At 40.8% G+C, this 27733-nt stretch overlaps 2 protein-coding genes and 1 long non-coding RNA gene across 9 annotated transcripts in view; 1 reads left to right on the forward strand and 2 right to left on the reverse strand.

Annotated features, from left to right (window-relative positions):
* LOC125283452 (membrane cofactor protein-like) overlaps positions 1 to 12389 on the reverse strand; it is a 30542-nt gene extending 18153 nt beyond the window's left edge. For all 3 annotated transcript variants that reach the window (XM_048225043.2, XM_048225042.2, XM_057308923.1), the window contains exons 1-4: positions 12157 to 12389; positions 6032 to 6211; positions 5612 to 5711; positions 686 to 771 (exon numbers count right to left, since the gene is read on the reverse strand). In XM_048225043.2, the coding sequence (XP_048081000.2) occupies positions 686 to 771; positions 5612 to 5711; positions 6032 to 6211; positions 12157 to 12274 (484 nt within the window). In that variant the 5' untranslated portion in view covers positions 12275 to 12389. The remainder of the gene's footprint in view (positions 1 to 685; positions 772 to 5611; positions 5712 to 6031; positions 6212 to 12156) is intronic.
* Positions 12390 to 12430: 41 nt separating this feature from the next.
* LOC130543092 (uncharacterized) lies at positions 12431 to 27081 on the forward strand. 3 transcript variants are annotated; one of them, XR_008958124.1, is made up of 5 exons: positions 12439 to 13108; positions 16256 to 16430; positions 17460 to 17503; positions 17684 to 17785; positions 18027 to 20725. It is a non-coding gene; the product is annotated as an uncharacterized LOC130543092 (long non-coding RNA). The 3 variants fall into 3 exon arrangements; XR_008958125.1 differs by having other exon boundaries at positions 12431 to 16430; XR_008958123.1 differs by lacking the exon at positions 17684 to 17785 and having other exon boundaries at positions 12440 to 13108; positions 18027 to 27081.
* CR1 (complement C3b/C4b receptor 1 (Knops blood group)) overlaps positions 16661 to 27733 on the reverse strand; it is a 109280-nt gene continuing 98207 nt past the window's right edge. For 2 of the 3 annotated variants that reach the window (XR_008958121.1, XR_008958122.1), the window contains 2 exons: positions 22266 to 24959; positions 16661 to 18590 (listed from right to left, as the gene is read on the reverse strand). Coding sequence is in view for 1 of the 3 variants with exons in the window: in XM_057308922.1 (XP_057164905.1) it covers positions 24901 to 24959 (59 nt within the window). In the remaining 2 variants the exon portion in view is untranslated. Of the gene's footprint in view, positions 18591 to 21999; positions 24960 to 27733 lie in introns of those variants that run through there. The other variant, XM_057308922.1, reaches the window with a different exon arrangement.

Below are 27733 nucleotides of genomic sequence, written 5' to 3' on the forward strand. Positions count from 1 at the left end.
AATAAATGATCCCAAATTCAAACCATGCACAAATAAACTTTCAAAACACAAAACTCATTTTCTTCAATACCTTTACGAAGTATCTATTATTACTTTATAAAGGCATGCTAAGTTTTGTTCTAGTCGTCATAAAAGGTACTGAAATTTTAATGAGAGACATGCTTGTGATTAAAAATAAAATTCACTGCTAGCTGAGAAATTCTTTATATTTAAATATAACCATTTGCATATGTATATATCCATTTGTTAAATGAATGATTCGCAATAATACCAAGACATTGTCTTTCCTCACTTTCATCCTTATGAACATACAGTGAAATTTTCCAGGGCTACAAATTGTGTGCTTTCAAAACAGACTGAATCCAGATGTCCCTCTTTAAGCCAAATATTAAAGAGATTTGCAGAAATGTAAAACAATGGCACTATTTTCAGTATTTGTTTTGGAAAATTTATTTTTCATAAAAATATGCTGAGTATGTTAATGTATTGAGCTTACTATTCTTAAACATGAATAATTATTTTTAAAACTTCACATTTTTTATTCCGATATAATGAATATCAATAAGCACAGGCCACATAAAGAAAAGCTCTTTGGGATCTTTGTCAATTTAAAAGCATAAAGGGGATCTGAGGCCCAAAAGACTGAGGCTTGCTTGTCTAAATTCTAAAATGAAAATTTACTTACTTTTACACTTCGGTAATTCATCACCCCAAAACACATCATTTCCACGACGGTTACAAAGTACAATTTGTTTTCCAGATAAGTAATAACTGAGAAAAGAAAAACTTACTGTTTTCTCTATTAGTGAACAAGAGGAACATAAAAATGAAAATTTTAATACTGTTGCTATTCTACACCACAGTAGTTTGAGGGAGAAGTTTCTTAAATACCATTGTATAGTGAAAGTGCTACCATATCTGCTCTTAATTAGATAGAGTTTCTACATTTGAACCCTCAGTGACCAAAAGCAAAGATGTCCAAATAAATCTGCTGTAACTGTCAGTCTGGCCTCTTTGCTATCTCCAGCAATCACATTACACATTCATTTCTATGCCTATGGTCACACCATTCTTCTCAGTAAAAACAGCAACCGAGTAGAAAGATTAGGCCCTAGAGCTTGCCTGTCTGGATCCGAGTCCCAGCTCCATGACTCACTTTCTACCTGAGCTCAGACAAGTCCCTTAATTGTCCCCTTGCTCAGCTTCCTCATCTATGAAAAGGGGATAGCAGTGCATACTTCATGGGATTATTTCAAGGGTTAGATGAGTTAGCATCTGGTACATAGTGAGTGCTAGGCAATTTTTACCTCTTGTTAATATTCTTTCTTTTTTTTTTTTTAAGATTTTATTTATTTATTTGACAGAGAGAGACAGTGAGAGAGGGAACACAAGCAGGGGGAGTGAGAGAGGGAGAAGCAGGCTTCCCACTGAGCAGGGAGCCTGATGCAGGGTTTGATTCCAGGACCCTGGGATCATGATCTGAGCCGGAGGCAGATGCTTAACGCCTGAGCCACCCAGGCACCCTCTTGTTAATATTCTTTAGGTAAGAATATTTTTCTGGGACTAGTCAGGAATATTATTCAATGAAATTTTCTCTTGTGATTTAAATTCACAGTACTCTCTTCTCCTGCTGGACTCTTACTGTAATAATCATGAATAATTCTATTTATTTGTTACTTCGCATTTATTATTTTGCTTTGACACCTCTCTATACATTGTGTTTCTCAACAAGGCTACAACTTCTTTGAGAAGAGAATATGTCTTAAACTTTTTGTACCCCTCAAACTGCCTAGCAGGCTTGTTCTACATAACTACTAATTGGATGTTCCAATATTTTTACTTGATCAAATTAAAAAAAATAGTTGGTGAAACTGTTTATTTGTGGATCCAGTTGTTTTTCTCTACATTATGGTATTTAGTGGAGGATTCTGGGAAAATGGCAGAATAGGAAGCACTAAGAATCTGTCTCCCCAACCAGACAATGACTACAATGGCGGAATTGGCCTAATGGAACTATTTTGGAACCCTGGAGTCTGATGATGGCTTGCAACTTCCAAAGAAAGACTTGGACAGGTAAATTGCATTGATTTCGGTCAATAACATCCTAGCACAGTGTCAGGTACATATCTCCCACTCCCCACAGGCAGCTGTTTATATGTTCCTGGAGCCGCTTAGAAGCAGTTTAGGGAGCTAGGGTGAGCAAAAAGGACCCTGACCTCCAGATACTGGGGATCTGTGCTCTTACCACTGAATTTTGCTTCTGATCACAGAGAAGCAGTCAAAGAGGTAGGCAGCCACAATTGTCATACCTACCTCCAACTCTTATAAGCTCCTTTCTGTCTGAAGTGACTTCCAGGGAATGTAAACATCCAGTACTCTCTGCTCCCCACTTCATTTTTCACTTTTTCCCTCTCTGGAGCCAGACATTAAAGACTAGAATATTCAAAACCAACTGCATATGTGAAGAAAGTTAAGAAGTGAGTATGCATGCCCAAGGAAAGTCTCATGAAAGACTGAAAAGACCATTAATTTAGATGTCAGGCTGATAAAATATGGGAAGAGTCAAGATGTCCATTGACAGATGAATGGATAAAGAAGATGTGAAACAGATATAGATAGATAGATAGATAGATAGATAGATAGAGACAGAGATAATGGAATATTACTCAGCCATCAAAAAAGAATGAAGTCTTGCAATTTGCAACAACATGGATGGAACTAGAGGGTATTATGCTAAGTGAAATAAGGCAGTCAGAGAAAGACAACTATTTTAAGATTTCACTCATATGTGGAATTTAAGGAACAAAACAGATGAACATAGGGGAAGGGAAGAAAAATAAAATAAGATGAAATCAGAGATGGAGACAAACCATAAGAGACTCATAACTATAGGAAAAAATGGAGGGTTGCTGGAGGGGAGGTGAATGGAGGGATGGGGTTACTGGGTGATGGGCATTAAGGAGGGCAACTGAAGTAGTTGGCACTAGGTGTTATATACAACTGATGTATCACTAAATTCTACCCCTGAAACTAATAATACACTATATATTAATTAAATTGATTTTAAATTAAAAATAAGTAAATAAATGTCAAGCTGATCCTCAGCAGATACACTGTACCACAATCACAAAAATATGAACAATAACATAACACATTGGCCCTAGGGAAAGGGAAGAATTTTATTTCCATATTATTAGATTCAAATGTCCAGTATTCCACACACACACACACACAAATCACAAGATATACAAAGAAACAGGAAAGCTTAGCCCATTGAAAAGAAAAAATAAATCAACAGAAACTGTTCCTGAAAAAGACCTGATGGCAGATTTACTAGACAAAGACTTCAAAATAACTATCTTAAACATGCTCAAAGAACTAAAGGAAGAACCGAAGAAAGTCAAGAAAATGATAGATGAATGAAATGTAAATGTCGATAAGGTGACAGAAAACCCAAAAAGAAACCAGAAAGAAATTCTGGAGCATAAAAGTAAAGTAACTGGGATATGAACAATTTACTAGAGGCTTTGAAAGCAGATTTGAGCACCAGAAGAATTCAGTGAACATGAAGCCAGAACAAGGGAAATTACTGAGTCTGAGGACAAGAAAGAAAAAAGAATGAAGAAAAGTGAGCAGAACCTAAGGGACCTGTGGGACACCATTAAATAGAACAACATACACATTGTGGGAGTTCCAGAAAGATAAGAAAGACAGAAAGGGGCAGAGAGAATATTTGATGGCTGACAACATCCCAAATGTGATAAAACAAAGACATGAATATAAACATCCAAGAAGCTCAACAGCCTCCAGGCAAAAATGAACTCAAAGAGTAACTAAGACACATAATAAGCAAACTTTCAAAAGACAAAGACAAAGAGAGAATCCCAAAAGCAGGAAGAGAGAAGTGAGTCATCATACAAGGGATCCTCAATGATATTATCAGCAGATTTCTTATCAGAAGTTTTGGAGGCCAGAAGATAGCGAGACAGTATACTCAAAAAAGTGCTAGAAGAAAAAAACTGTCAACCAATAATCGTCTACCCACCAAAACTATCTTCCAAAAGTGAAGACAGTTTTGTTTATAGATAAACAAAAGCAGAGGGAGATAATGACCACTAGATGTCCCTTGCAAGAAATAAGAACTGCTCAAGGGAGTCCTGCAAGATGAAATGAAAGGACACTGGAAAGTATCTTTGAGCCATATGGAGAAATAAATATCTCACTAAATACATCTCACTAAAAAATTTATATATTTTGTATATATATATATATATATAATACAAGGTAAATACATGGGTAATTATAACAGCTTGTATTATTGTAACAATGGCTTATAACTGCAATTTTTGTTTTCTTTATAACTTAAGAGACCAATACATTAAAGAAAAAAAAAAAAAGAAACATAAAACATAGTATTATTGTAATTTTGGCTTTTAACTCCAAATCTTGTTTTCTACATAATTTAAAGGACTGATTTAAAAGAATTAGTGTATATATTTTTGTGTAATAAACAATCAAATGGGGTGGGGGTGGAGTTATAAAGGATCAGAGATTTTGTATGTTATGACATTAAACTGATACAAATTCAAATTAGAGTGTTATAACTTTAGGATGTTAAATATAATCCCCATGATAACCACATAGAAAGCAGCCACAGAACAAACACAAAAGGAAATGAGAAAGGAATTTAAACATTAACGCAGGAAATGAGGGCCAAAATAAAAGCTATAAGGCATATAGAAAACAAACAGCACAATGACAGAAGTAATCCCCTCCTTAACAGTAATTACTTCAAATTTAAATGGTTTAAAATTCTCTAATCGAAAGACAGAGATTGGTAGAATGGATGAAAACACATGGTCTAACTATATGCTATCTACAAGGGACTCACTTAAGATCCAAGGACACAAACAGGTTGAAAGTAAAGGGACTGAAAAAGATATTTCAGCAAATAGTAACCAAAAGGCAGTAAGGCTGGCTATACTAATATCAGACCAAACAGACTTTAAATCCAAAAAGGTTACAAGAGACAAAGGACGTTATACATTAATAAAGGGTTCACACAGCAAGAAGATTTAACAGTTGTAAACATTTATGCCACCTGATGACAGACCATCAAAACATATGAAGCAAAAACTGATAGAATAGAACAAAGAAATACATTTCTACATAATAGTCATTTCTACTAGTTGGAGACTTCAGTACTCAGTCCACAGTAGTGGACAGAACCACGAGACAATGTAAGTAAGGAAATAGAGGACTTCAAGAACACAACATTTCTGCTGAGTCCTTCTTCAAATCTGAGAGTTGGCATTTTAAATAGGGTACACTTTGTCAAAGATAAAGTCACCATGATTACTACATTTTTGATGCTTACAATAAACTTATTAGATATGTAAGTATTAGACAATTTTGCTTTCCTTCAATATAAATTTCTTTGAATTAATTATGCATCTTTTCAGTCCCTAATAAAAAGCCCAAGGGTTGTTTGGCTGTAAGGGCAACTTATCACATAAAAAGCAGATAAAATCAACTTTAGGGGAATGCTTGAGAAGCAAACCAAAAACGGAATTAGTAACATTTACCTTATTTCCTCTAAGGAGCAACTTACCCCTCATCACAATAAAAGTGAGCTTCATTATCAAATTGAAAGGAGTTATTTGGGGCAACGACTTCACCATTGTGGAATATTGGATCGTCACATGCTTTTTCTAGAATAAAATTTTAAAATTTGTTTTTTAAACCAATTTCAAAACAGATTTAAAACAAGACCAAAATTTTGCACTACTCTCTGCAATTAATGCAATATCATTTTCTATAACTAACTGGTATGCAAACTTAAAATTCACATTTAACCAGGTAAACAATTGTCAAGAAAAAGATCCCCTGGGGATTTCTTAAATACTGGAAAAAATACTGCTATCTGAAACCAATTTTCACATGGGAAAATCTTACTGTAGTAGAAAGCGGACCCTAAAATTTGTAAAAATCTCTAGAGAAAGCAAAAATTTTTTTGTTTTTGTTTACTCACTGTAACAAGCTTCTTCGATAGGGAACCATGAGTGATTCTGTTCACAATAAGCCATGACGGGTCGCACAGTTAGGTATCCTGGATGACACTGATAATATATTCTCTCCCCAACTTCATAATACTCCTTAGGGGTACCCTTGAGGTCCATAGTTTCATATTTTGGTGGCTTACCACAGGCATCTCAGGATAAGAGAATAAGAACATGAAAAATTTTTTCGATTTTTTTTTATGTCTTATTTTAAATGCATGTTAAGTATTTATCTCATTCACCAGCCAAGGACCGTGGTCTGGCAGGAGGTAGGTAATACAGAATACGTGGAAAGATCCTTGGCAAGCTTTTAATGATACTTACATGCTTTTACCCAGGTGGTCGGAGTAGTGGAGGATGTGCCTTGGTTGCTTTAAATAACAGGCTATTAGCATTTATTTGGTGGGGAATAAGCTGAATTTTCATGCAATGATAAATTGAAGAGACAAAAATCAATGTTTATGGTCTTAAAATATATACAGGTATGTGACCTTCCCCACTTTTTTCTAAATTCATTTCAACACTCGCCTCTCCTCTAAAAAGCCTTCTGTAGTACACAGCACTCTGCTCTGATCACCCTTCCATAGTCTGAAACAAACCAATGATAACTTGTCACTTCAGGCTCGGTCTCCTCTCAGAAGGCAACTGCCTAGAGGTCAGGGATCGTAGGTCTTCTTTTTTCTACTGCACTGTGTACTGGGGCTTCAGAAATGCTAGAGTAACAAGTGATTGTTAAATAAGCATTATTACCGGTTAAATAAGCATTACGAAGTTCATAGATCAAGATAAATATGCACCAAAGTCTTTCATGTAGGATTTCATTTCATGTTTCATGTGAGTGAACTGAGCTTCTCACAAGTAAATAGATACCATTTAAATACCAAAATGTACTACTCTGGGGACGCTTGGGTGGCACAGCGGTTGAGCGTCTGCCTTCGGCTCAGGGCATGATCCCGGCGTTATGGGATCGAGCCCCACGTCAGGCTCCTCTGCTATGAGCCTGCTTCTTCCTCTCCCACTCCCCCTGCTTGTGTTCCTTCTCTCGCTGGCTGTCTCTATCTCTGTCGAATAAATAAATAAAATCTTTAAAAAAAAATTTACTACTCTGAATATCCTTACAGGACAATAATGCTGCTTTTTTGGGCATTACAATACTTTAACAATAGATGCCATTATATTATACCATAGGCTGCATGCAGAAAATTCCCCAATGTTCCAGGGGAGTTTCAGGAAAGTGAAATAGTGCTGTACTACAGATCAACACAACTGTTCGCCTCTACACTTGCAAAAATCATACAAGTACTCCCTAACCTTGCAAAAATTAAAATAACTCTCTGACACCAGCACAAACCCACAGCTCCGCCCAAAACACTAGCTTCAGAAAATCATGGTCTCCGACCAAACCTGGAATCTCAATGAAACCTGACCTACCCGCTGTGTCTCCTATGGCTACAAAACCTAGTTTTAAGCTTCCTTTGCTTCCTCAAATACAGACTCTGGCATCTACACTTCTCAATTGTATTTCTCACTTCCCACGCACTTCTGGGCCTATGAAAATCAGTTAAATTACTTTCAAAGTCATTAGTTGACTCCTTTCTTGGTAAATTCATTTTAACAGTTTCTCTCTCAGCAATGTTAGTTACTCTGTCTATACCATCTGGAGCCATTGATCACTCTGCTTTCTCCTGCCTGAAAAGCTCTCTCCCTCGTTTCCAGGAAAACACACCACCCAAGCTGGCAGCTTGTCCTCTGGCTACCCTTCCTTCTCCGCCTAATTCGATCATGTGATGTTCCTAATGGGCTGCTGTGGGATCTCTGGTTACTTCACTCAGCACATCCCTGGGGTGAGTGTGTATTCTCCCGTGATCTCATTACCACCGAGAAGAGCTGCCTCCCAAATCCTGATCTCCATGCTTGATCTCCAGCCAAGGTGCCGACTGTATACATTCAATTGCCTTCCTGAAGCTGTACCCCATAGGGTTAATGAGGTTGAAACTGGCAGAAAGTTTATACTTTTTTTTCCAGAGAACTGTTTCTCCCTAATCAGCTATTGCGCCTTTTCAGACCCTACTAACAAACTCATGAGCTGTTACTGCAGAAGCCCGGAATCAAGGTCAACGGATGTGGCTCCGATCTATGGACAAACACGGCTGTGCATTCTTTGCCCTACATAAAGAGCCTAAGACCCGATCCAGGTTATACCAGCTCTCAGTGCAGGCCTGTAGCCCCTTCTACTTGTCCTGAGATAACTTCCTGAGGTCAGGGGCTAACTTTTGCCTCCTTCTGATGCCGAGTATCTACCCCAGAGGGAACGTGGGATGTATGCACCTATGACACTCAGGGTACATGCTCCATCTTTCCTCATGAGGAAGTTGTAAGTCGCCCTGCCGTTTTCATAAATACGTATAGAATCTCAAACCCAATGAGTATTAAAAAAACTTGTTCTCTCTCCCAACACTCTACGTCTTGTTTCTTAAACAACAGTGGTGACGGTAATAATCGTGTTAGAAATAGCAAACATCCAGCACTACCTGTACCATTTTTTTTTTTTTTTTTGAGTTGGATGTCCTTTACTCAAGAGAACATAATCCAAGGATTGAGGGAATACGGTGCCTTTTATGCCCTGGAGCACTCTTCCCAAGGTATTTGGAGCAAGAAGGAGGTTTACAGAGCTTTTGAAGAGGCGACTCAGAAACAGGGCATGGATGTCTAGGAGGTTGGAGATTTCCTTCTAAGGCTACCAGGCCCAATTCCTCAGGAAAGTTTGCTAAAGCTCTGAGGATGGCGACTGGTGTGTGCTGGGTGTCCTTGACAGTTGTTTCCTGTAAGTGCAGGCTGACTTGGGGTTAAATTTGTGATGTGGGCCAGGTCACTGGGCCTCCATTTTGTGAGTTCCGATATATGGGTTAACTTTAACAATTCCTTACCTACATTCCCTACATTCCTTAGACTATCATAATTTTCCAAGAAGGACAGTTATTATCACAATAACAGGAACTTGAGGGAGATGGCAAGTTGAGATGTTCTTCAGTTATTTTTATTTCTCCCCCCAAATGCACATACTAACTTGGCTCAGAACATCCAGATTAGGTTGCAAGCCCTACTCATAGTTGAATCTTTTTTATGTTGCCTTTATTATCATTTCCCTCTCCCCTTAGGATTCTTCGGTGAAAGGCTCTAGATTTGTAGCTGGATTTCAATCAGATAATACTTGCAGTCCTTAGCTTTGCCTGTCAAAAACCACCAGAAGGAGAGGTGCTCAGGGAAATGACATGTACCATTATTCTAAGTGCAATTTAACTTATCTTCATACTCATCCTATGAGTTGGGCACTATTTCCCCTCTCTCAGATGAGCCAACTAAGACACAGTAGGTTAAGTAACTTGCCCAAGACAGTATCTCCAGCAGCCACGCAGCCTGCTTCCACTAGCGACACTGCTCCCCACCACGGTCATCTGAAACTCTCCCACGCTTACACCAACACCTTGCAATGGAGTCCTCAAGAAATGGTCTTCTACTGAGTCTGGAGAAATTAAAGTAACCCTGGGAGCGCCTGGGCGGAGCAGTCGTTAAGCATCTGCCTTCAGCTCAGGGCATGATCCCAGAGTCCTGGGATCGAGCCCCACGTCAGGCTCCTCCGATGGGAGCCTGCTTCTTCCTCTCCCACTCCCCCTGCTTGTGTACCCTCTCTTGCTGGCTCTCTCTCTCTGTCAAATAAATAAATAAATAAATAAATCTTAAAAAAAAAATTAAAGTAACCCTGGTTTAGATTTGCTATGTGCTAGTAAGTCAAACAAAAGGGCTCAAGTGCCCTGAGAGGACAGATAATAACATCATGTCTGAATTTTAATGATGGGGATTATTCATTCCTGGCTATCCTGTTGCTTTTCACAGAGATTTGCTCTGTGTTCTAGTCTTTGGCCTTTCTCTTTGCCTCCCTTGTCCTCCTGCTGCCACACCGGGTAGCTCCGCAGCCCCTGAAAGCCCCCAGCCATGTCCCATCTCTAAGCGTCTGATCACACTGCTGCCTCTGCTCTGAACACCCTCCCTCCCTGCTCAGCTGCAACCCCTGCTCTACTCCTGCCTTCCTAGCCTGAATCCACTCAACCGCTCCTCTAGGGAGCACTGTGTGCGTCCCGGGGAGGCGGCGCCCAGTCCCCTTCTCTTGGATTGTCCTCCGCATGGATCTCTCAGTCACTACCACATGTTTTTGTGTTTAACAGCTCCTGTGGCTGACTCCATTCACCCAAGCACAGTAAGTCCACCAGAGGAGCTGGGCCAAAAAGGACGATCTGGCCCGCAAAGGACCACTGCTGTCAAACGGAACACCACGGTGAAGAATACACTGTGATGCATCTAACAATGAAAAGAATCATCTTTAACCTCTATGCCCTGGAGAAAGATCTGGCCAAGTAATTTCTTCTGTTGCCTACCTCCCAGTATTCTGGTAACCTAGCAATTGACCAGATAAGGACTGCTCCCTTTGCATTACAGTTCATAGAGGAAGAAAATAAGAAGCTACCCTGTAAGCAAGCCCTTAAGGTTCCCCTTAAGGGAATCTGAGAGCCGGCCAAGCCCACACCTTCCCAGGTCGGGGAGCAGACGCAACAATCCCCCAAGCTTGAAGGACTTGGCTAAGTCCATTAGAGAGAAAGAGAAGACAGAAAAAAGATACCTCTCACCGCAGGAGATGGTGTCCAAAAAAGCAGACCCCTTCTGGAAGGATGAGACTGGTTCCGAATCAGACAAATGTTCCCTTCCGCCATCGTGTGCAGCTGACAACTAACCACCTCTGAGATGGCAAGCCTCCAGGCACAACACTGTCTGCTTGCAAACCTGCTTCTGGGCCTGCGAGCTGCTTCAAAACTGACATGTGTATTCTAGTCCTGCATTTTCCCTGCCCGACATCATGAGGCTCATTTGTACTTTCTCTAATTTCATACCTATCCTGCGAACTTTCAACTTGGCCTTGTGTTTCCTTTTCTGCATTTCTAAGTTTTGTTACCTTCCAGGTTGCACCCTATTCATTTTATTTCCTCTTTTCCAGACGACATTCACGGTCTCCTTCAACTGTGGGCTCCAAGGCTAATCTAAACTGGATCCTTTCTAAAACGTTTTTTTCTTTTCTTTTTATTGCCACTGGCCCCTTCCCACGCTACTCCCCACACAAAAATAAACTCTTTGGTGATCAGGAACAAGCAAGACTAGAGTACTGTGAGCCCTGCAGACTCTATCACAGCCAGTGGAAGACAGAGCCTCTCTGACGGTCGGCTTCCCCTGACTTCACTTAGGCACCACAGAAAGGCCATCCTAAGGACGGCTGTTTACAGATCCTTCCTCCTGGAAGCAGGAGGAATTTTTGCTGGCACTCTAAGTCCCAGCCTAATTGTATTTTATTATTATATTTCATTTTCTGGTACTCAATAGTTATACAAGAGTGTTGACACTGGGCAAAAAATTGCACATCTGGAACCACAAGTGTGACAAGACGGCTCTCTGCATTCTAGTGGGGAGAGCAGAAAACGGTTTTGCGAGAGTGACTTGACGCTCAGTCAGGCGGGATTTGAGCTGGAGTGTGTGTCTGTCTCAGATAGGGTGTTCAGAGAGGGGCCTCCTGAGCGGGTGACATCTCAGCTGAGCTTGAAGGATAAGAAGGAGTCTTACAGACAAGGGGCCGGAGAAGAGTGCTCCGAGTGTGAGGGAATAGTAAGTACAGAAGCCCCACGGGGGCAGAGTTTGGCCTATTCAGTAAGAAAAATTCTCCCTGCCCCAGTCATGTTAAATGCTAGCAGAGAATCAAGCTCCTTTCCTCCAAAACACGTCTCTTGGGTTATAATGTATTCACTAGTAGTATGTTTTGTCTGCCACTCCCGATAAATTTTAGCAACTATTTCTCGACTGCCACTGTGTACCTGGCACTGGGGTTCTAACAGTGAGCAAACGTTTCTGTTTCTATTTGTGTGGCTGCAAACAGATCAATGCTGAAATCAGGGTCAGGAAGTTAGGAAAGCAAAGCTCCTGGGCCTTGGGCCCTGTTGGCCTGCTCCCCGACCCACTCCTGCTCACCGCCAGAGGGCACACCCTCTCCAGCTCTTACCGGAGTTTAGACAGAACAGAAGCACTGGGGCCACCAAAAGGAACCCGACCAGGCGCCAAGATAAGCGCTTTTCGGGGCGAAAGCCACGGGCGGCGCACGGCACGCGAGACGCCCTCATCTTCCCGGAGTCCAGCGGGAACCTGAGAGCCGGCCAAGCCCACACCTTCCCAGGTCCGGGGAGCAGACGCAACAATCCCCCAGTACCCGGTGTCCGGCGCCAGGCGCCAGGCGCAGGGGCGTGGCCAGCGCGAGGCTTGGGCGGAAGTGCCTCGCCTTCCTGAAATGGGCGGGGCCAGCCGGAGGCCGGAGGCGGGGCCTGGGTGCGGGACCCCACAAGCCTCCCCGACCCGGCGTGGGGGTGTTGGGGTCAGGCCCCGGAAGCTGCGCGATTTGGTCCCCTCCCGCGGGCGCGGGGAGGCCCTTCGACGATCCAGTGTGCACGCCGACCCGAGGACCCCGGCGGCTTGCGGGGCTCACCGTCCGGACTCAGGAAAAGTGGGAAGGAAAGCAGAGCTGGCGGGGTCATCTTTGTCCCTTTTCCAGAACGGAACGCCGCACTGAGCGAAAAGCGCAGCGACCTGACGCTAGAAACCCAAGGCCCAGGCAGCGGGTCGTCGTGGGGCCGCACCCCTCGCGGCTCCAGTGTGTCGTGGGACACTCCGGACTCCCTGGGCCCTTGTTTCAAGAGTTGGCATTAATCGGGCATATTTAGGGACAATACTTGTGATTTCCATGGCTCAGCGTCTGTCTGCTCTTGGATCCTTTGGAGGCCTGCTAGATTTCAGACGCTGAGAGGTTTGGCCAGTGCACTCCCAACCCCTGAAGTTAAGCAAGGTAGATGAATTATTAAACCACACCGGGCCATTAGCATATTGGGCCTTACCTCTCTGGGGTCCCTGCCGTTGAGCAACTAAATGCTTTATTGAAGAGGCAAAAAACATGCACGAAAAAGGTAAGGACAAGGGTGTATTAATTGCCAACCTCCTGGAAGTTCTTAAAGCCATAATTGTTGGGATGGAGAGGAATCCATAAGCTGGAGAACGTTTCTGGTGACACAGTCTCTCAATGGAAAATCAAGTGGAAAATTAAGAATGAGCCAGATCTGTTTGTAGAGTTCTGATTAAACCTGTATGACTAGTAAGAGGGAAAAATTCACATGACTTGTATTAAAAGAGTACCTAGAAGGAATTGACATTTTCTTCCCATTAGCTGGCCAAGAATAATAAATGTCAACCAATGTGAGTAATTGTATTGGGGGGACCAATACCCTCAAACTTTGGCTTTTAATTTAACTTTTCCATATGTTAAGTTTTTAAATGGCCATGACTTTTAAACCACCATTTTCATTTGGAGTTTATCCCAAAGAAATCATCAGAGCTGTGACCAAAGATGTATAATTTGGGGGGAAAAAAATCCTAAGTGTCTAGCCAAAGTATAAGGAACTTTTGATGGGTGGCTTTATGGTATGAATGTCTGTGCAGCAGGCAGTGTAAAAAAGTCTATGTGAGAAATTGTGATATATATGTAAGTGGAAAAAGCAGATTCCAAATCAATATGTGCCTTTTGGCATTCCTTTATTAAAGGAAAAGTAGTGTATTGATACATGTAAACAGAGTTGGAGCATACTAACATTAACTAACACTTCATAGGATTATGGATATGTCATTTTCTTTGTGTTTTCCAGTTTTCTGTAGTGACTTTATGTTACATTTGCAATCAGGTAAGGAAAAAATATAAAATCCAACTTGTATTTCAACTGCTACTGTTTTCATAGAATGATGTTGATAAAACCTGCATCAAACAGAATTAAGGTATGAGAGGATGGGAAGAAAATGTAAACTCTCTGTATAAACTTCAGATTCATATTCTGGAATTATAAAACTATATATGTTTAAAATTTTGTATCTGAAATGTACTGAAGACACTCTGGAATTTGCTCTTCCTTCCAGATCAAAACATTATTTTCAAATGATACAAAGTTGTGGATTGATATATAAAATAAACAGCTTAGTATCTTGGATTATAAAAATTTACGTGGAGAACAAAGGCAAAAGAAAAAATTAGTTAAACTTTCTTATAGCTTATAGCCCATCGACAAGTACTTGGGACAGGCAGGGTGACCATCCTCCAGGATCTCAACTCCCACAGTGTAATGCTTCCCTAGAGGCAAAGGCAACCTTAGGCAGAAATCCAGGATCCTGTAAGTCTTCTTTAACATATGAAAATTCCTTCAGAGACTTCCTTTATCTCTACCCCCCTCAAGATAGCATGTTAGCAATCATCTTCCAAGTATATGACCCACTGATATACATCTGAAGGGTCTCGTGACTCAGGTTTTACTAGATAGTATAAATGACCTATCCTAACAACAGCTAGCCCCTCAAGGTCCTGGAAATCTTGCTTCCAAATTCCTTAGAGACTTCTGCTATCCCTAAACCCCGCCCACCTTGATAGTATATAATCAGCCACTCCTCACAATCCCAGTGCAGTGCTTTCTGCCCAGGGGTCCTGTCCCACTGCTTTTGTAAAAGGACCTTTTTGGCACCAAAGACAGGTAAAGAATTCTTTTGTGACCATTCGCTCCCAAACCCCAAGGTTTCACATCAAAAACCATACACTATGATGACACTTCATTGAAGGAGGTATAATTAAGGAGACACTGGAAACTCAATGAGGGGGAATTATCGTTTCTGTTGATTCTTAGAATTGTAAGAGAGAACAGAAATGTTCTGTGGATCAAGTTGACACTTACTTGTGGAAACAGAAATCTATTGTTCTCTGCAACCCTCTGTGTACAATGGCATACGTCCCTTACATCTCAATAAGAGGAAAACATTTTCCCATCGTTATCTACCCCTAAAAGTTTTTTTTTTTCTCATGAGTGAATTAAAAGCTGGGAAAATATGGCTGGTGTTTGGTTTCCTAGTTACAAGTGGTAGATTACATTCAAGAATTGGGGTTTTACTGGAACTTTCCTTCTACCAGTAAACTCCATGCCTAGTGTTTATCAAGTCATTCTTTTTTTTTTTTTTTAAGATTTTATTTATTTATTTGACAGAGAGAGAGACAGCCAGCGAGAGAGGGAACACAAGCAGGGGGAGTGGGAGAGGAAGAAGCAGGCTCACAGCGGAGGAGCCTGATGTGGGGCTCGATCCCATAACACCGGGATCACGCCCTGAGCCGAAGGCAGACGCTTAACTGCTGTGCCACCCAGGCACCCCTATCAAGTCATTCTTAATATAATTTAAAAATTATATTATCAAGTCATTCTTAATATAATTTAAAAATTATATTATCAAGTCATTCTTAATTTAAAAATTTCACATTGATTTATTTATTTGCATTGGACCAAATTAAGGCTCCACTGGAAAGGTTCTGAGCCCTGTTCCCTATTTTTCTGGAAAAGCTCCATGAGACAGGGCTCGAGTTTTCTTGCTGTAGCTCCAGTGCTAAGCCAGTTCCAGGTCTGTAGTAGGTGCGTCGTCAATGCCTGTGAATACTGCCCGAAATGCATGGCTGTTGCCGTCAGGTGCATCTGACATGTCTCTGCCAGTTCTCCCCAGCATGGATTTACCAGGTAAGTGCTGGGAACGTTGTGAGAGATTTTGTTTTAATAATCTTAGACACTAGGAGCAAGGTGGGTTTGCCTCTGAAGGAGGAAGCTGCAACTTGTCTGCACAGAAAACGTTCCTGTATCAGGCAGTGCAAGCTGTGATCTGACTCCTTAGCCTTGAGATCATTTTAGTGACTTGGTTCAAAGGGAGAGTGTTGACAATGAACATCTTGTCGCCTGGACAGGAATAGAACTCAAGAGTCAAGGCTTTGAGTGAGATAGGGGAGTAAAGGCTTCCAGTGCCTGCAACTCCCCCTGAAGATTTGTCGCACTGCCAAAGTGACAGGAGAGCGTGGAGAACGTGCCTGTGTGTAGACCAGGTTTTGAGCGATGTGCTAGATCTCCTTTAAGGCTTTATGAATGGCACTAGGGCGGAGGTAGGTGTGTGGCGATGTCATTAAACAGAGGCCAACTTCTGTAAAATAAATCTTAATGCTAGATGAATCTTGGCCTCCTAAATTCGTATATTTCCATCATGCTTTTCAGAGGTGGCGGTAGCAGCTGGAATGGGCCCGGGAGTCCTCTCAGAAAAGGCTTTCCGCTGTCATGGTGAATTACACGCTAGGTTCGCTGTGAAAGCTGGCAGAGAATGGCTAAACAGCATAGATAAGCCGTCTTGTTGATGTGGGCCGGGGAGCTGTGCCATCTGTGTTTCTACCTGGTAAGTACCTGCCAGCCAGTGGACCTTCCTATTTAGCTGTTACCAACAAGAACATTCCAGTGGTAAACCGCACCCGACACAGGATTCTGAAACCATTCAGTACAGAAAGCAGGGCACTTCTCAGAAGGAACCCATATTCATTTTGTTTCCTCTTTGCTTTTAAAGGCTTTAAAAAGTAAATATATTACAAACCATATTCCAGACGTAGATTTAGAAAGAATTTTTAAAAATTTCTTTCTCATTATAATGGTGGAGACAGAACATTTTATTTAAATATCATAGACTTGAACTTACACCTCACACTTAGGTGTACACAAAAGGCAAATGAGAAAAAAAAGAATATTAGCACTAGGAATAGTTTTGGAGACCAGTTGGTCCAGCCCTGCTTTTCAGATGAAAAATGTAAGGCCAGAGGTTAACAGAATTACTCAACAATACAAATGAAGTTAGTTCAGTATTTTACCCATACTTCGTATACATAGTATCTCCCATGTATCACTGATGTCACAGGCAAAAAAAAAAAAAAAAAAAAAAAATCTCATGAATTTCTTGAAATTCAACGTCCCAGGCATCAGATACTAGGTAATCACAATAGTCCCTGATCTACTGCATTCTGGGCGGAAAAGAGGAATTTATGTTTTTTTCTTGTGATAGGGAATTTTTATTCTAGGAAAGGCCAATTCCCAACAGTTAATTTCTAGTCCTCCTTTAAAATGTATTTCTTCAGAAACTCAAGACCTAATAGATTTCTCTAAGTTTCAACTAAGCAAAACCATTGAGGATCTTTTCATATATACATGGGTTACTTGCCTTTCTTTTATTGGAGGCCTGGCTGTATATCCTTTACCCATTTACAGGGAGGTTGGCGGGGGGGGGGGGGGGGGGAGGCGGGGAGGGTTGGTCTTTGAAGTTTAACTCTCTAAATATGCCAGTTACCCTTGTCTATGATATAAGTTGTAATTTTTTCCTCCTAGTTTGTCAGTTGACTTTGCTTATGCTGTTTTTTCCCTTTCTTCCATGATTTTAAAGAAAACTTCAAGTTGATGTCCAGGTCACTCTTTGGATTTATCAAGGTGAGTGTGGCAGAATATAGTCTAAAAGCAACTTAAAACCCAGAATTACACAGTAGCTATCAGTCGTCATGTACAAATCTATTGTTAAATGTCCAGAAAGATTCTGTTATTTTCCAGATCGTTAGCATGGCCCGTAATAGCATCCCAAATAAATTACTGCTCTCTATGTGGCCCATTTAGGTACTCCAGGATCACCTATGTAGAGACCTGTACATGAATTTTGCAGTTCTTAAAAGTCATGGTTTCTTAGTTTATTTGGCATATTCTGAATCTATACAAAAAGTAAGTCACTTGCTTTTATAATAAAATTACTGTTTGATTTAAAAGAGTATGTTTTTATACACACAGTACAAATTGCTTTGAAATAGAGCTTACGAAATATCCAGAGCTCATTGTTTAAGATGTTTGTCTTGAAAACCTCTCCCCCAGATTCATTTAATACCTTCTTAATAAACAGAAAATACGTTTTTTTTCCTAGTGAAAGTAAAAACTGATCTCGCTATATTTTATATCTGATCAATAGGAGATTTTGCTCTATCGAAGAAAAAGTAACTAAGAAAGACATGGGTGTATAAAGAAACAAACATAGATGAAGAAAGGTTAGCAGAAGATGAATCGAAAATCAACAGTGGTTATCACTGAGTAGTATAATTGTACGTGACTTTGTTTTTCACGTCTTCCTCCTGGATTTTGATCTTCTTGTTAATGAGCCCATTCCATAGTATGAACATTGAAAATAAGAAAGGCGGATCACAGACTATAAACAGAAAGCCAAAGTGACACCTTCTTCCTTTAAGTAACTGAGATCATTTGCATACCCTGAGTGCAGTCTTCCCCTAACTAGATGGTGTGTGCTTCCAGCAGAAGGACAGAGCACAAGGAGTGACTAATCCAGGCTAAGAGGAGGGAGCTTTCACTAGCTCCTCGGAGCACCTCAGCATCTTCAAGTGCACATGGCTGCGTTTCCGGGAGGTCGCTTCCAAGATTTTATGAATCTCACATCTTACACTGTTGGATTGTCTCCTTTCCCACAACGTTGTAATTCGAGGTGTTGTCCGGCGCTGGAGTACTTTGTCAAGGAAGGGCACTGAAATAACAGGATATTTTTATTCAGGTGACAGCATGGGTGACAACTGAACCGCCCAGAATTTGCTTCTTAAAATGGTGATACTAACATTACACGTAATTACGAGTTCAGAAGAAGTGTTTTGCCCTCCTCTGTGGTTGCTATGTAGGGCACAAGAAAATATGGCCTAAATTGAGACACTGAGTAGATAAGAGAGGGAGTAATGAAAAGTTGACCTTTCCTCATTGCCTTTTTTGCCAAAGGAAAAGTGTTCTCAATGTTGAGCAACTAAATAGAAAGAACCTTGTTCCAGAAACATAGAGGTCCCTCATAACACACAACATAGTTCTGACTCTCTTTTCTGAGCCAGGTCATGGCAGAGAAAGTAAACAGGACTGCTGGTTTGGAGCAGGGTCTGTCTCAGAGAGTATGTCCTCCCCCTACCACAGTCAAGAGTGAAAGAAGATATTGTGTAGTCCAAGGGGTCCGAACGCTTCCCTGGCCATGCTGAAACCTCTCCTCTCCCTTAAGGGCAGGAAGACTGTCCTCCCCGCAGTGGAACACATCCCTGTGGAGGCCCAGCAGCTCACCTGACACCCCGTATCATTCCTGCCACCTGATCCCTCATCATCGTTTTCTTTCCACCTCACAAGACTTCCCAGCATCTGTTGTTACCTGCGTCATCTTTGAACATTCTCATGTCCTTTAGCACGCAGCTGTGTCTGGAATCTGCCTCTTTTCCTGTATCACCCTTTCTGCCCTTGCTCCCGGCTTGGGCGCACAGGTCTTAAGGTTGGTACTGACTCTGACTCACTCCTTATCTACCGTATCTTGCCACAGATGATCAACCTTGGTCCTGTAGAACTCTATGGCCAAAATTCAGTCTTAAAAAGGAGATTGGAGGCAAATTCATTAGGTAGGACTTCCTACCATTTTATTCAAAGTTGATCAACAGTCAGTGTGCACAGTTTTACGTGTACCTTGATATAAAAGAATGTTTCAAAAAAGTTGAGGATACATGAAATTTTGATCAGTTTACCCTCAACTATTGACTGTACATTTCTCATTTGATTAAATCGATACTTCGAATTGGGGGAAATATGAAAGGGGGTCCTTACTCATAAGCTAGTCAAGCATGGTAAAGAAAACGCACAGGTACAGTATTGGTAGAGTAAGTGGCTGATCAGTGAAGAATAGCAAATGAATGAGAGCAATAGTACTAACAGGCAACAACGGTAAATGAAATTCTGAATTCTATGGGATGTAAGTTTATATACAGTTTGTAACGATAAGGGAATGTTTGTCATTTGGTGGAAACCAAACCAGGATTTAATATCATACAATCAATATAATCTCAACGTATAACCTTGTAAAGTATGCGAAGAAGCTTGTGAATATTAGCCATTGGATAGAAGCTATTACAGGTAATTTTTCTATTTATACTTTTCTGGTATTTTCTATATTTTCTAAAAGCAAATATTACTATTAAAAGAAAACATTCTAAAAGGCACAGACAGTAGCTGCTATGAGTTCCAAAGACAGACATTCCTTTGCATCAGAGCACTTGGGGAGAGCTGCTTGAGTGAGGGAATTCTGAGCTGGGTTAATGCAAGTTTGAAGGGAAGAAAAATGGTCACGTGTGTAGGTAGCTACCCTGGCAGGACTGAGGAGAAACCAGATGATCTTTTAAGTACTCTTGTGTATGTGTATTTAAATGGACTTCTGTGAAGACAACCGTGGCCCTTGCAGTGGGCAGTATCTTGTGTGTTTCTATTTAGTGGCCGCACAGTGGGCTGTGAGTCAGTTTCCCACAGCTTTTCCTTCAGAGTAAAATCAAAGGATGCATCAACCCAAGAGCCTTGGAGCATAAGGTGTACAGCATCCCGGAAAGCATAATATTCTCTGTCTTATTTGAATCTTAAAATCTCCCGCATTGTTCGACTACTGTTCCCCTGTGTGTGTATTTGTGTTAATATAATGCTCTTTTCCCTTGCAACTATTGGAATGACATTAGGAAAAAAATACTCCCCTAGGAAGTCATACCATGTCAAGAGTTCTATGTCCTCTGGATCTACCAGTCAGGTTTCCCCAGGTATATGCAAATGCTATTTCCAGAAGAATCAGGCTGGATGATCATTAAAGCTTCAAAAAGTTAATTAGCAATTCTGAATTTTTAAAAAGCAATGCCTATTTCATTTGCTTCCATAAACAGTCACAAAAAACAAGCTATTCAACAAAAACAAAGTGAGTACAAGCCAGATAGTAAACATTGGGATTCACACATTCTAATTAGGAGAAAGTTGACCCTACCTTCTATGTTTGTTTAGAAGATCTGAATTGCCTATATCTTAACTATAAAATGCCTCTCCTACCCTTTTACCTTTTCCTGGGGCCACTTCTACTGTCCTCTGTTGAATTTAAGATTTCCAACACGTTTGTTGATAAAAAATGGCAGGTTTGAATTAATGCACATTGATATATGGGAAAGAGGACAGAAAGGAAATTTATTTAAAAATGTGATACTTTTGCATCTGCTTTCTACAGGAGTGGCCTAATCCCTTTTACAGGCTTTTGGTGCTGGTGTTTCTGACAGTGTCCTTAAGGATCTGGATAGATAGAAATGTTAGGACACTTGGGCATAGCCAGAATAAGCAAGGACTGGGCAGATGGCTCTGTACAATAAAGAAAAATGGAATTTTGAATTTACAAGAAAACCAAGAGTCAAAATGAGGTACCCTGAGAACACATTAAAGATTTGAACAAAATGAACAGGTGGCTAATGTGAGAGAGGCCTAGGAAAAGGGTGGAAAGCCAAGGCTAACAGGGGGACCAAGCAGAAAATCCTGATCCTATGATACAGTTTAGGGTCTGGCATTTATCTTCTTAAAGACTAGATAGTAAATATTTTGGCTGTGGGTGCCACCCAGTCTCGCCCTTTGTGACTTCTACTCAACTCTGCTGTTGCAGTGAGAAAGTAGCTGTAAGTAGGCTAACAGTGGCTGAGGCTGGGTTCCACTAAGACCTGATTTACGAAAACAGTTACTTTTAGGTTCAGTGATTTCTAATATTCGGTTCTACCTTGTGCGCCACTTCGGGTCGTAGCATAATCTCCCTTTTCACCCCAATCCTTTAGCAAACCACGAAACAGTTACTACACAACAGCTGTGCTAGTAAGCTGCTACTTTGAATTCCTGGAATGCAGGCATGAGGTGTGGTGACAGGAGGTGTGGGGGACAGAAGGGAGAGAGCAGTCACCTGAGGCCAGGGGAGGCAGAGAATTCAAGGAGAGTGGGGAGCAGGGGAGGGGAAACCCAAAGTCTCCACAGGATCCTGAGGTGACCCTGTGAGTTTGAGGGAAGTGGGGGACCCGGAGGCACCCCCACGTGGCAAATGCTTGGGTTCCACAACAAAAACGAAAGCTTCCTTCTCACAGGTTCATAGCGTCCCTGCACAAAATTACAAGAGTGCTTTGTGAAAACAGTGCCTGTGCATAGCGCTGACGACAGTCCTCACCAACTCACTGGAAACAACCGGAATCCATCAGAAACAACCACCGAGGCCTCTCCCCTCCCTGAAGTACCTTCTAACTCCCCTGGTACCAGTGATCCGACCAGAGCAGCAACACACGCGGATCCTGCAAATCATCTCCAGCGTTAGTTCTCGAGGACATCATGAGCTCAGTATTTACTTAGGTACCTGCTGTTGTCCTGATTCGTCTGCAGAGTTTGCGGCTTTACATGGCCGTCTTCTTGAGGATGTAAATGGGTCGTCTCTCGAGGTTTTTCATCTGTATTATTGCTAAGTGGCAGGAGAAGAAAAATAGGAAAGGTACCTTAATTATGTACATTTCAGTCGTGGAAGAAATTCGTCAGCGGCTTTCATTTTGAAATTTAGGGCAGAATTTGCCTCAAGTTTCTGAAATCTTTGCAAGGTGTGTAAAAGGACAACATAACCAAATCCCACCTTTCACGACTAAGTCAAAACTCGAAGGAGGAAATCGTATGAAAACCATCCTGTACGGTGTGTCAGAAGACGCTGAATTCTTATAGACAAGTGTCCGTGCCTTAAAACAACACCTATTTCCAAAGCAATTCTGACTGGCAAATAATCATTTACTGCCAGATTGTGACATTGAAGCCTCACAAGGTCAATGGCTCCGCACAGCGGATCTTACTCAAGGCTTCCTCTTCTGTTTTCGCGAAGATGGGAGTTCTGTTTTCTGTACATTGATGTCCACAGTTTGGAGAGCAGCAGTAGTGGTCATGAGGCATAGGAGGACTGACAGTAATGCCAAGGATTTAACCACTTTTAAATGCCAATAACAATCACGGGTAAATAACAACAGCTAACATTTTCTGACCTTCATCCTAAGCGAGGCAGTGTGTTAAGTGAGGTTGGAACTATTGTCCCTATTTTACAGACAAGGAAAATGAAGTTTAGAGAAGGTACGTGTCTTGCTGAGGGTTTCAGAGCTAGTAAGTGGGTGTGAACACAGCTCTTACTGATTGCAAAGCTCCTGATCTCACCTGGTAATGCTACTCTGCCTCTTCAGGGGTTAAGATGCACTTCATTGTACAGAAATGAAATGAGAAATGATACAATACAGTGCGTTTAGGTTTCAGATATGTGTTGGTATTAAGCATTTAAGTGTGGAAGCACAAAGAGTTAACTCCTCCACTTACCAGTACTTCCTCATTACTCACTCACTCTACCCTTTCTTGGAAATTAGAACGAGGGCATCCCTTGAGACAAAGAGGAAGACTGAGTCAGGAGCCAGTTTTCACAGGATGAGGAAGGGCAAACTTGCATGAGGAAGAGTAGAGGGTTGTACTGACAGGTGTCCCGGGAGGGGCTTCCAAGGATCAATGACCAAATGGTTATCTGAGGAATGGCCTAGAAGTGGTCTTGGATGCTAAGTGGTATATGGGGTGTGAGAAAATACAATCTTAGTGTATGTTGAATGAATGGCTATCCAGTTGATTGATGGTGGTTATGAGATAATAGAAAATATGTATTATTTTCTTCCCTCAGTACTGGCACAGATCTCTGAAACACTTATATAGTTTTAAGTATCACTGAAAAAAATGTTATTATCATCTGTATTTCTTTTAGTGTGAATACTTCTCTATCCTTAATGTACATCAAGGGCCTGCTTTATAATTAGGAATTATTACATCTGTTTATGTAGTAGTGGTGGGTTTTTTGTGGTTTTTTTTTTTTGAGGTTTTCTTTCACTTCTCTTTGGCTTTCAAGAGGAAGCGGTACAGTCGTAGACATTTTCTAGGAGAATATGGCTATACTTACCTTTTTTTGTGCTTTACAATTATCCACCAAGAACCAATGATGAATGAAAGAAAGAAGATCATGCCAAAGAAAATACCTAGGCAGTAAAACAGGGTCGTTGACTGCATGGAAAATGTAACCCACAGGTTTTAAACTCTAAATATCTAGTCCCACCGGAGGTTGCCAGTGAGTTTTTTAAATGTAACTATAAATTCTACTTTTATTTATTTATTTTTTTTTTAAAGATTTTATTTATTTATTCCACAGAGATAGAGACAGCCAGCGAGAGAGGGAACACAAGCAGGGGGAGTGGGAGAGGAAGAAGCAGGCTCATAGCGGAGGAGCCTGATGTGGGGCTCGATCCCATAACGCCGGGATCACGCCCTGAGCCGAAGGCAGACGCTTAACCGCTGTGCCACCCAGGCGCCCCTAAATTCTACTTTTAAGAAACACCTCACACAGGCTTACCTTGAAGAGTTTCCCTCTACTCCTGGTTTAATCTAGCGCGTTAGTCTTACTACCGCAGGGTCACAGATAAGGGGTGAGCAGAGCAGTTTGTAACCTTTAGTCCAAAGCAGCCTTTCAACAGAGAGGTGAGAAGAGTGCGGGAGCTCGGGGCGGGGGCGCTGCGGGACCCTGCGCTCCTGTCTTGTGTAAGGCGCAGGCACAAGCTACTGTCTGCAACAAAGTCTACCACCAAACCACTCCTCTGACATGGGCTTAGGAAATTGGTCTTTGTGGCCTCCACTGTGTGCAAGTGGGCATGACACCATCCTGAAGAAACCTCCTGGGTTATAAACCAAAGAGGAAGTTGTGCTCTCCAGCTCCGTTAGAATAGAAGGATGATTATGCATTTGTAATGATTCAAAGCCAGTATAGAACCTTCGATAAGGGACACTACTCTTTCTGCCCGTGAGGATCCCAGTCCTGCCGCACCATGGCCTGAATTTCAACTTACTTTCCTTCTAACTGAAATGGTAATGTAGGAGACGTTGGTCTTTCCTTTTACGCTTCATTCACTGTAAGTGAATACTTACTGTTAAAGGTGCTAGAGCTCCTCATCCAGCCCTCCACGAAACTTACCGACTATGAGAGCGCTACTTGTACCTGAAGGGAAGACAGAAGCCAGGACAACATCAGTCTGGCCCACAGCATGATCGACAGTAGCTCTCAGCCAGTGACAATCCATCCTGATTTCTTTTCAGCACACAGTCTAATATTTTTCTATTATAAAACGCCATTGGTTTCCCTCCCACAACCTCATTTTATCTTGTGCACTCAGCAAAGTAGTTTTTTTTTCTTTTCAACTTAAAATTTTATCATAAAAGAAAATTACAGCAGAGAATTTATAAACCAGTATAAAAGAAATACATCACACACGATGGTACTACCCTGAAAAATCTTTTACTTGGTGAAACTGTCCTAAAATTGTGGTGTATATTTTTCTAGCGTCCTTCGCAGACTATGCCTGCCTAACTACTTTTTTCTACATTCAGCTCCAGAAAGCTATTTCTGGAATCTGTGATTCCAGGATGCCTCTAGTAGGTCTTCAGGAACTAGAGAGCCTTAAATTGATCTACTTTTCTAGGACTAATTCTACTTCTGTCTCTTTCAGCTTGTCAGCTCTAAAAAGAATCAGTAGAATGATAGAAGAGGGTGCAAGTTGGGGCACCTGGGTGGCTCAGTCAGTTAAGTCTGCCTTTGGCTTAAGTCATGATCCTGGGGTCCTGGAATTGAGCCCCAGCATCAAGCTCCCTGCTCACTGGGGAGCCTGCTTCTCCCTTTGCCCCTCCCCCTGCTCATGTTTTCCCTCTCTCTCAAATAAATAAATAAAATCCTAAAAAAAAAGAAGAAAAGGGTGCAAGTTCTTGGAGTCAAATTGGCTCAGTTAAAAATCAGTTTTATTACTAAATAGCCATATATTTGCCATGTTCGTTGAATTTTCTGTATCTCATTAATCTTACTTGTATATTAGCGATCACAGTACATCTAACTCAAAAGATTACTCATCCCCTAAATATTTATGAGAACATATTATGAGCTATTTGATTCTGGATGCTGGGGACACAAGTGAATAGACAAAAATCCCTGCCCTCGTGGAGCTTTTATATATTTATATAAATATATAGATATATTTCTCCCCACTTAATCTTGAAAACCACTTAAGGGACAAACTATTTTCATTACTTTAGGTATAATCATTAACTTGCTCAAGAGCTCATAGAACTAAAAGAACAAATGTAAAGGACTCAGAGAAGTGCTTGTCATAAAGGAATCACTAATAGATGGGTATTAGTTCTTGTTTACTGCTCATAATATATATTTTTTCTTCATCACAAATTTAATAGTATCCAAATAATACAGAAATATGTGAAGTAAAAATAAGAGTCCCTGTAATTTTTCTCCTTTACTGTTAAGAATTTGGCTCATTATTTAGTGGACTTCTCTTCCTAGGGCATCTGTGAAATGAAGTCTCAGGATGTAATAAGCCAACAATTCTGGCTATAATCAGTATTTATCGAGGAAGCATCAAGTGATTTCTTGCCTTTTTTTTTTTTTCCTCTTCTTCTTTGCCAATGTTCTCTGGAGAGCAAAATTGCTTTGGCTTAGAACCACTGATTTTTTAAAAAAATATTCTGAAATGTTCTGGTACATTCCTTTCTGGGACATTTTCCCATGATCTAAGTTTTTACGTAGTTATAGAATCTCTCTAATATTTCAACAGTGGAATGAAATGTTCAATATATGTCAACTTGTACAATCATCACAACCACCACTACTGCTATTTGCATGATAACACTATTAACCCTTCATTATATTTGCACATATTTCTCTTCAGGCTAATGTCTTCTAATTTACTTTTTGAAGTACATAAATTCTAAGTCAAATTTGTTGACATTTTATGATTTTCTCTGTGCTATTTCTAGCTCAAAATTTGGCCTTCTGTTTCATAAATATTCTTCTTAAGTTCTACCTTAGCTTTGCCATGTTCACTTTTAAAACTTCTCTTTCTTCCATCGGGTATTTATTATAAGATAAAAAGAAAGGGTCAAAATTTCTTCAATGCTACCTTATAGCATTTGATCATCTTTTCCTTTCCCATGGATTGATGTCTGTTATTTTATCTGCAAGGTACTTTTATTTTATTTATAATAGCCTTTATTTTATTAACATCTGCTTTGTTCCACTTATTTATAAAAATAAATTAATATTTTTGTGTTGGCATAAAGTGATTCATGTATTGTGGCTTTATATTTTGTTTTAATATCTGGTAGGGCTGTTCCTCCAATTATGTGAATTTTCTCTCACAGCCACATCTTCAGAATTCTCTAAAGGCATCCAGTCAGTTCAACAGTGAGATTTTTGCCAAAGAAGTACATATAATTTGACATTAAGGGACTGTCAGATTTATAATTTGGAACTATTATGTGAGTCAGCTTAGTTAACACATTTAAGGAATTAACTATAAAAAATAGATCTTGAACAATCTTAGCATTCAATCATATAACAAAGAGTTATAAAAATTGTGGAGGGCAGCCTCGCACTAATTTCGCTTAAGGATGATTATACAAATTTTGCTCATCAGCAACTGATGTATACAAGTTTAGGGTTTAGGATTTTCTATCTTATATCACTTTCTAGTTGTTAGCAGAGGGCTACTCTTCTGAGCTCAATGATACATGATTTTTAAAAATTAAGTAATTAATTTTTTAATTTAATATACTGTGTTCTTAGTTTCAGGGGTAGAGTTTAGTGATTCATCAGCTGCATACAACACTCAGTGCTCATTATACCAGGTGCCCTCCCTAACGCCCATCACCCAGTTACCCTATCCCTCTACCCACCTCCCCTCTAGCAACCCTCAGTTTGTTCCCTATAGT

The sequence above is a fragment of the Ursus arctos genome, unplaced genomic scaffold (assembly GCF_023065955.2).
Source record: "Ursus arctos isolate Adak ecotype North America unplaced genomic scaffold, UrsArc2.0 scaffold_78, whole genome shotgun sequence".
In the NCBI taxonomy this organism is placed as follows: Eukaryota; Metazoa; Chordata; class Mammalia; order Carnivora; family Ursidae; genus Ursus; species Ursus arctos.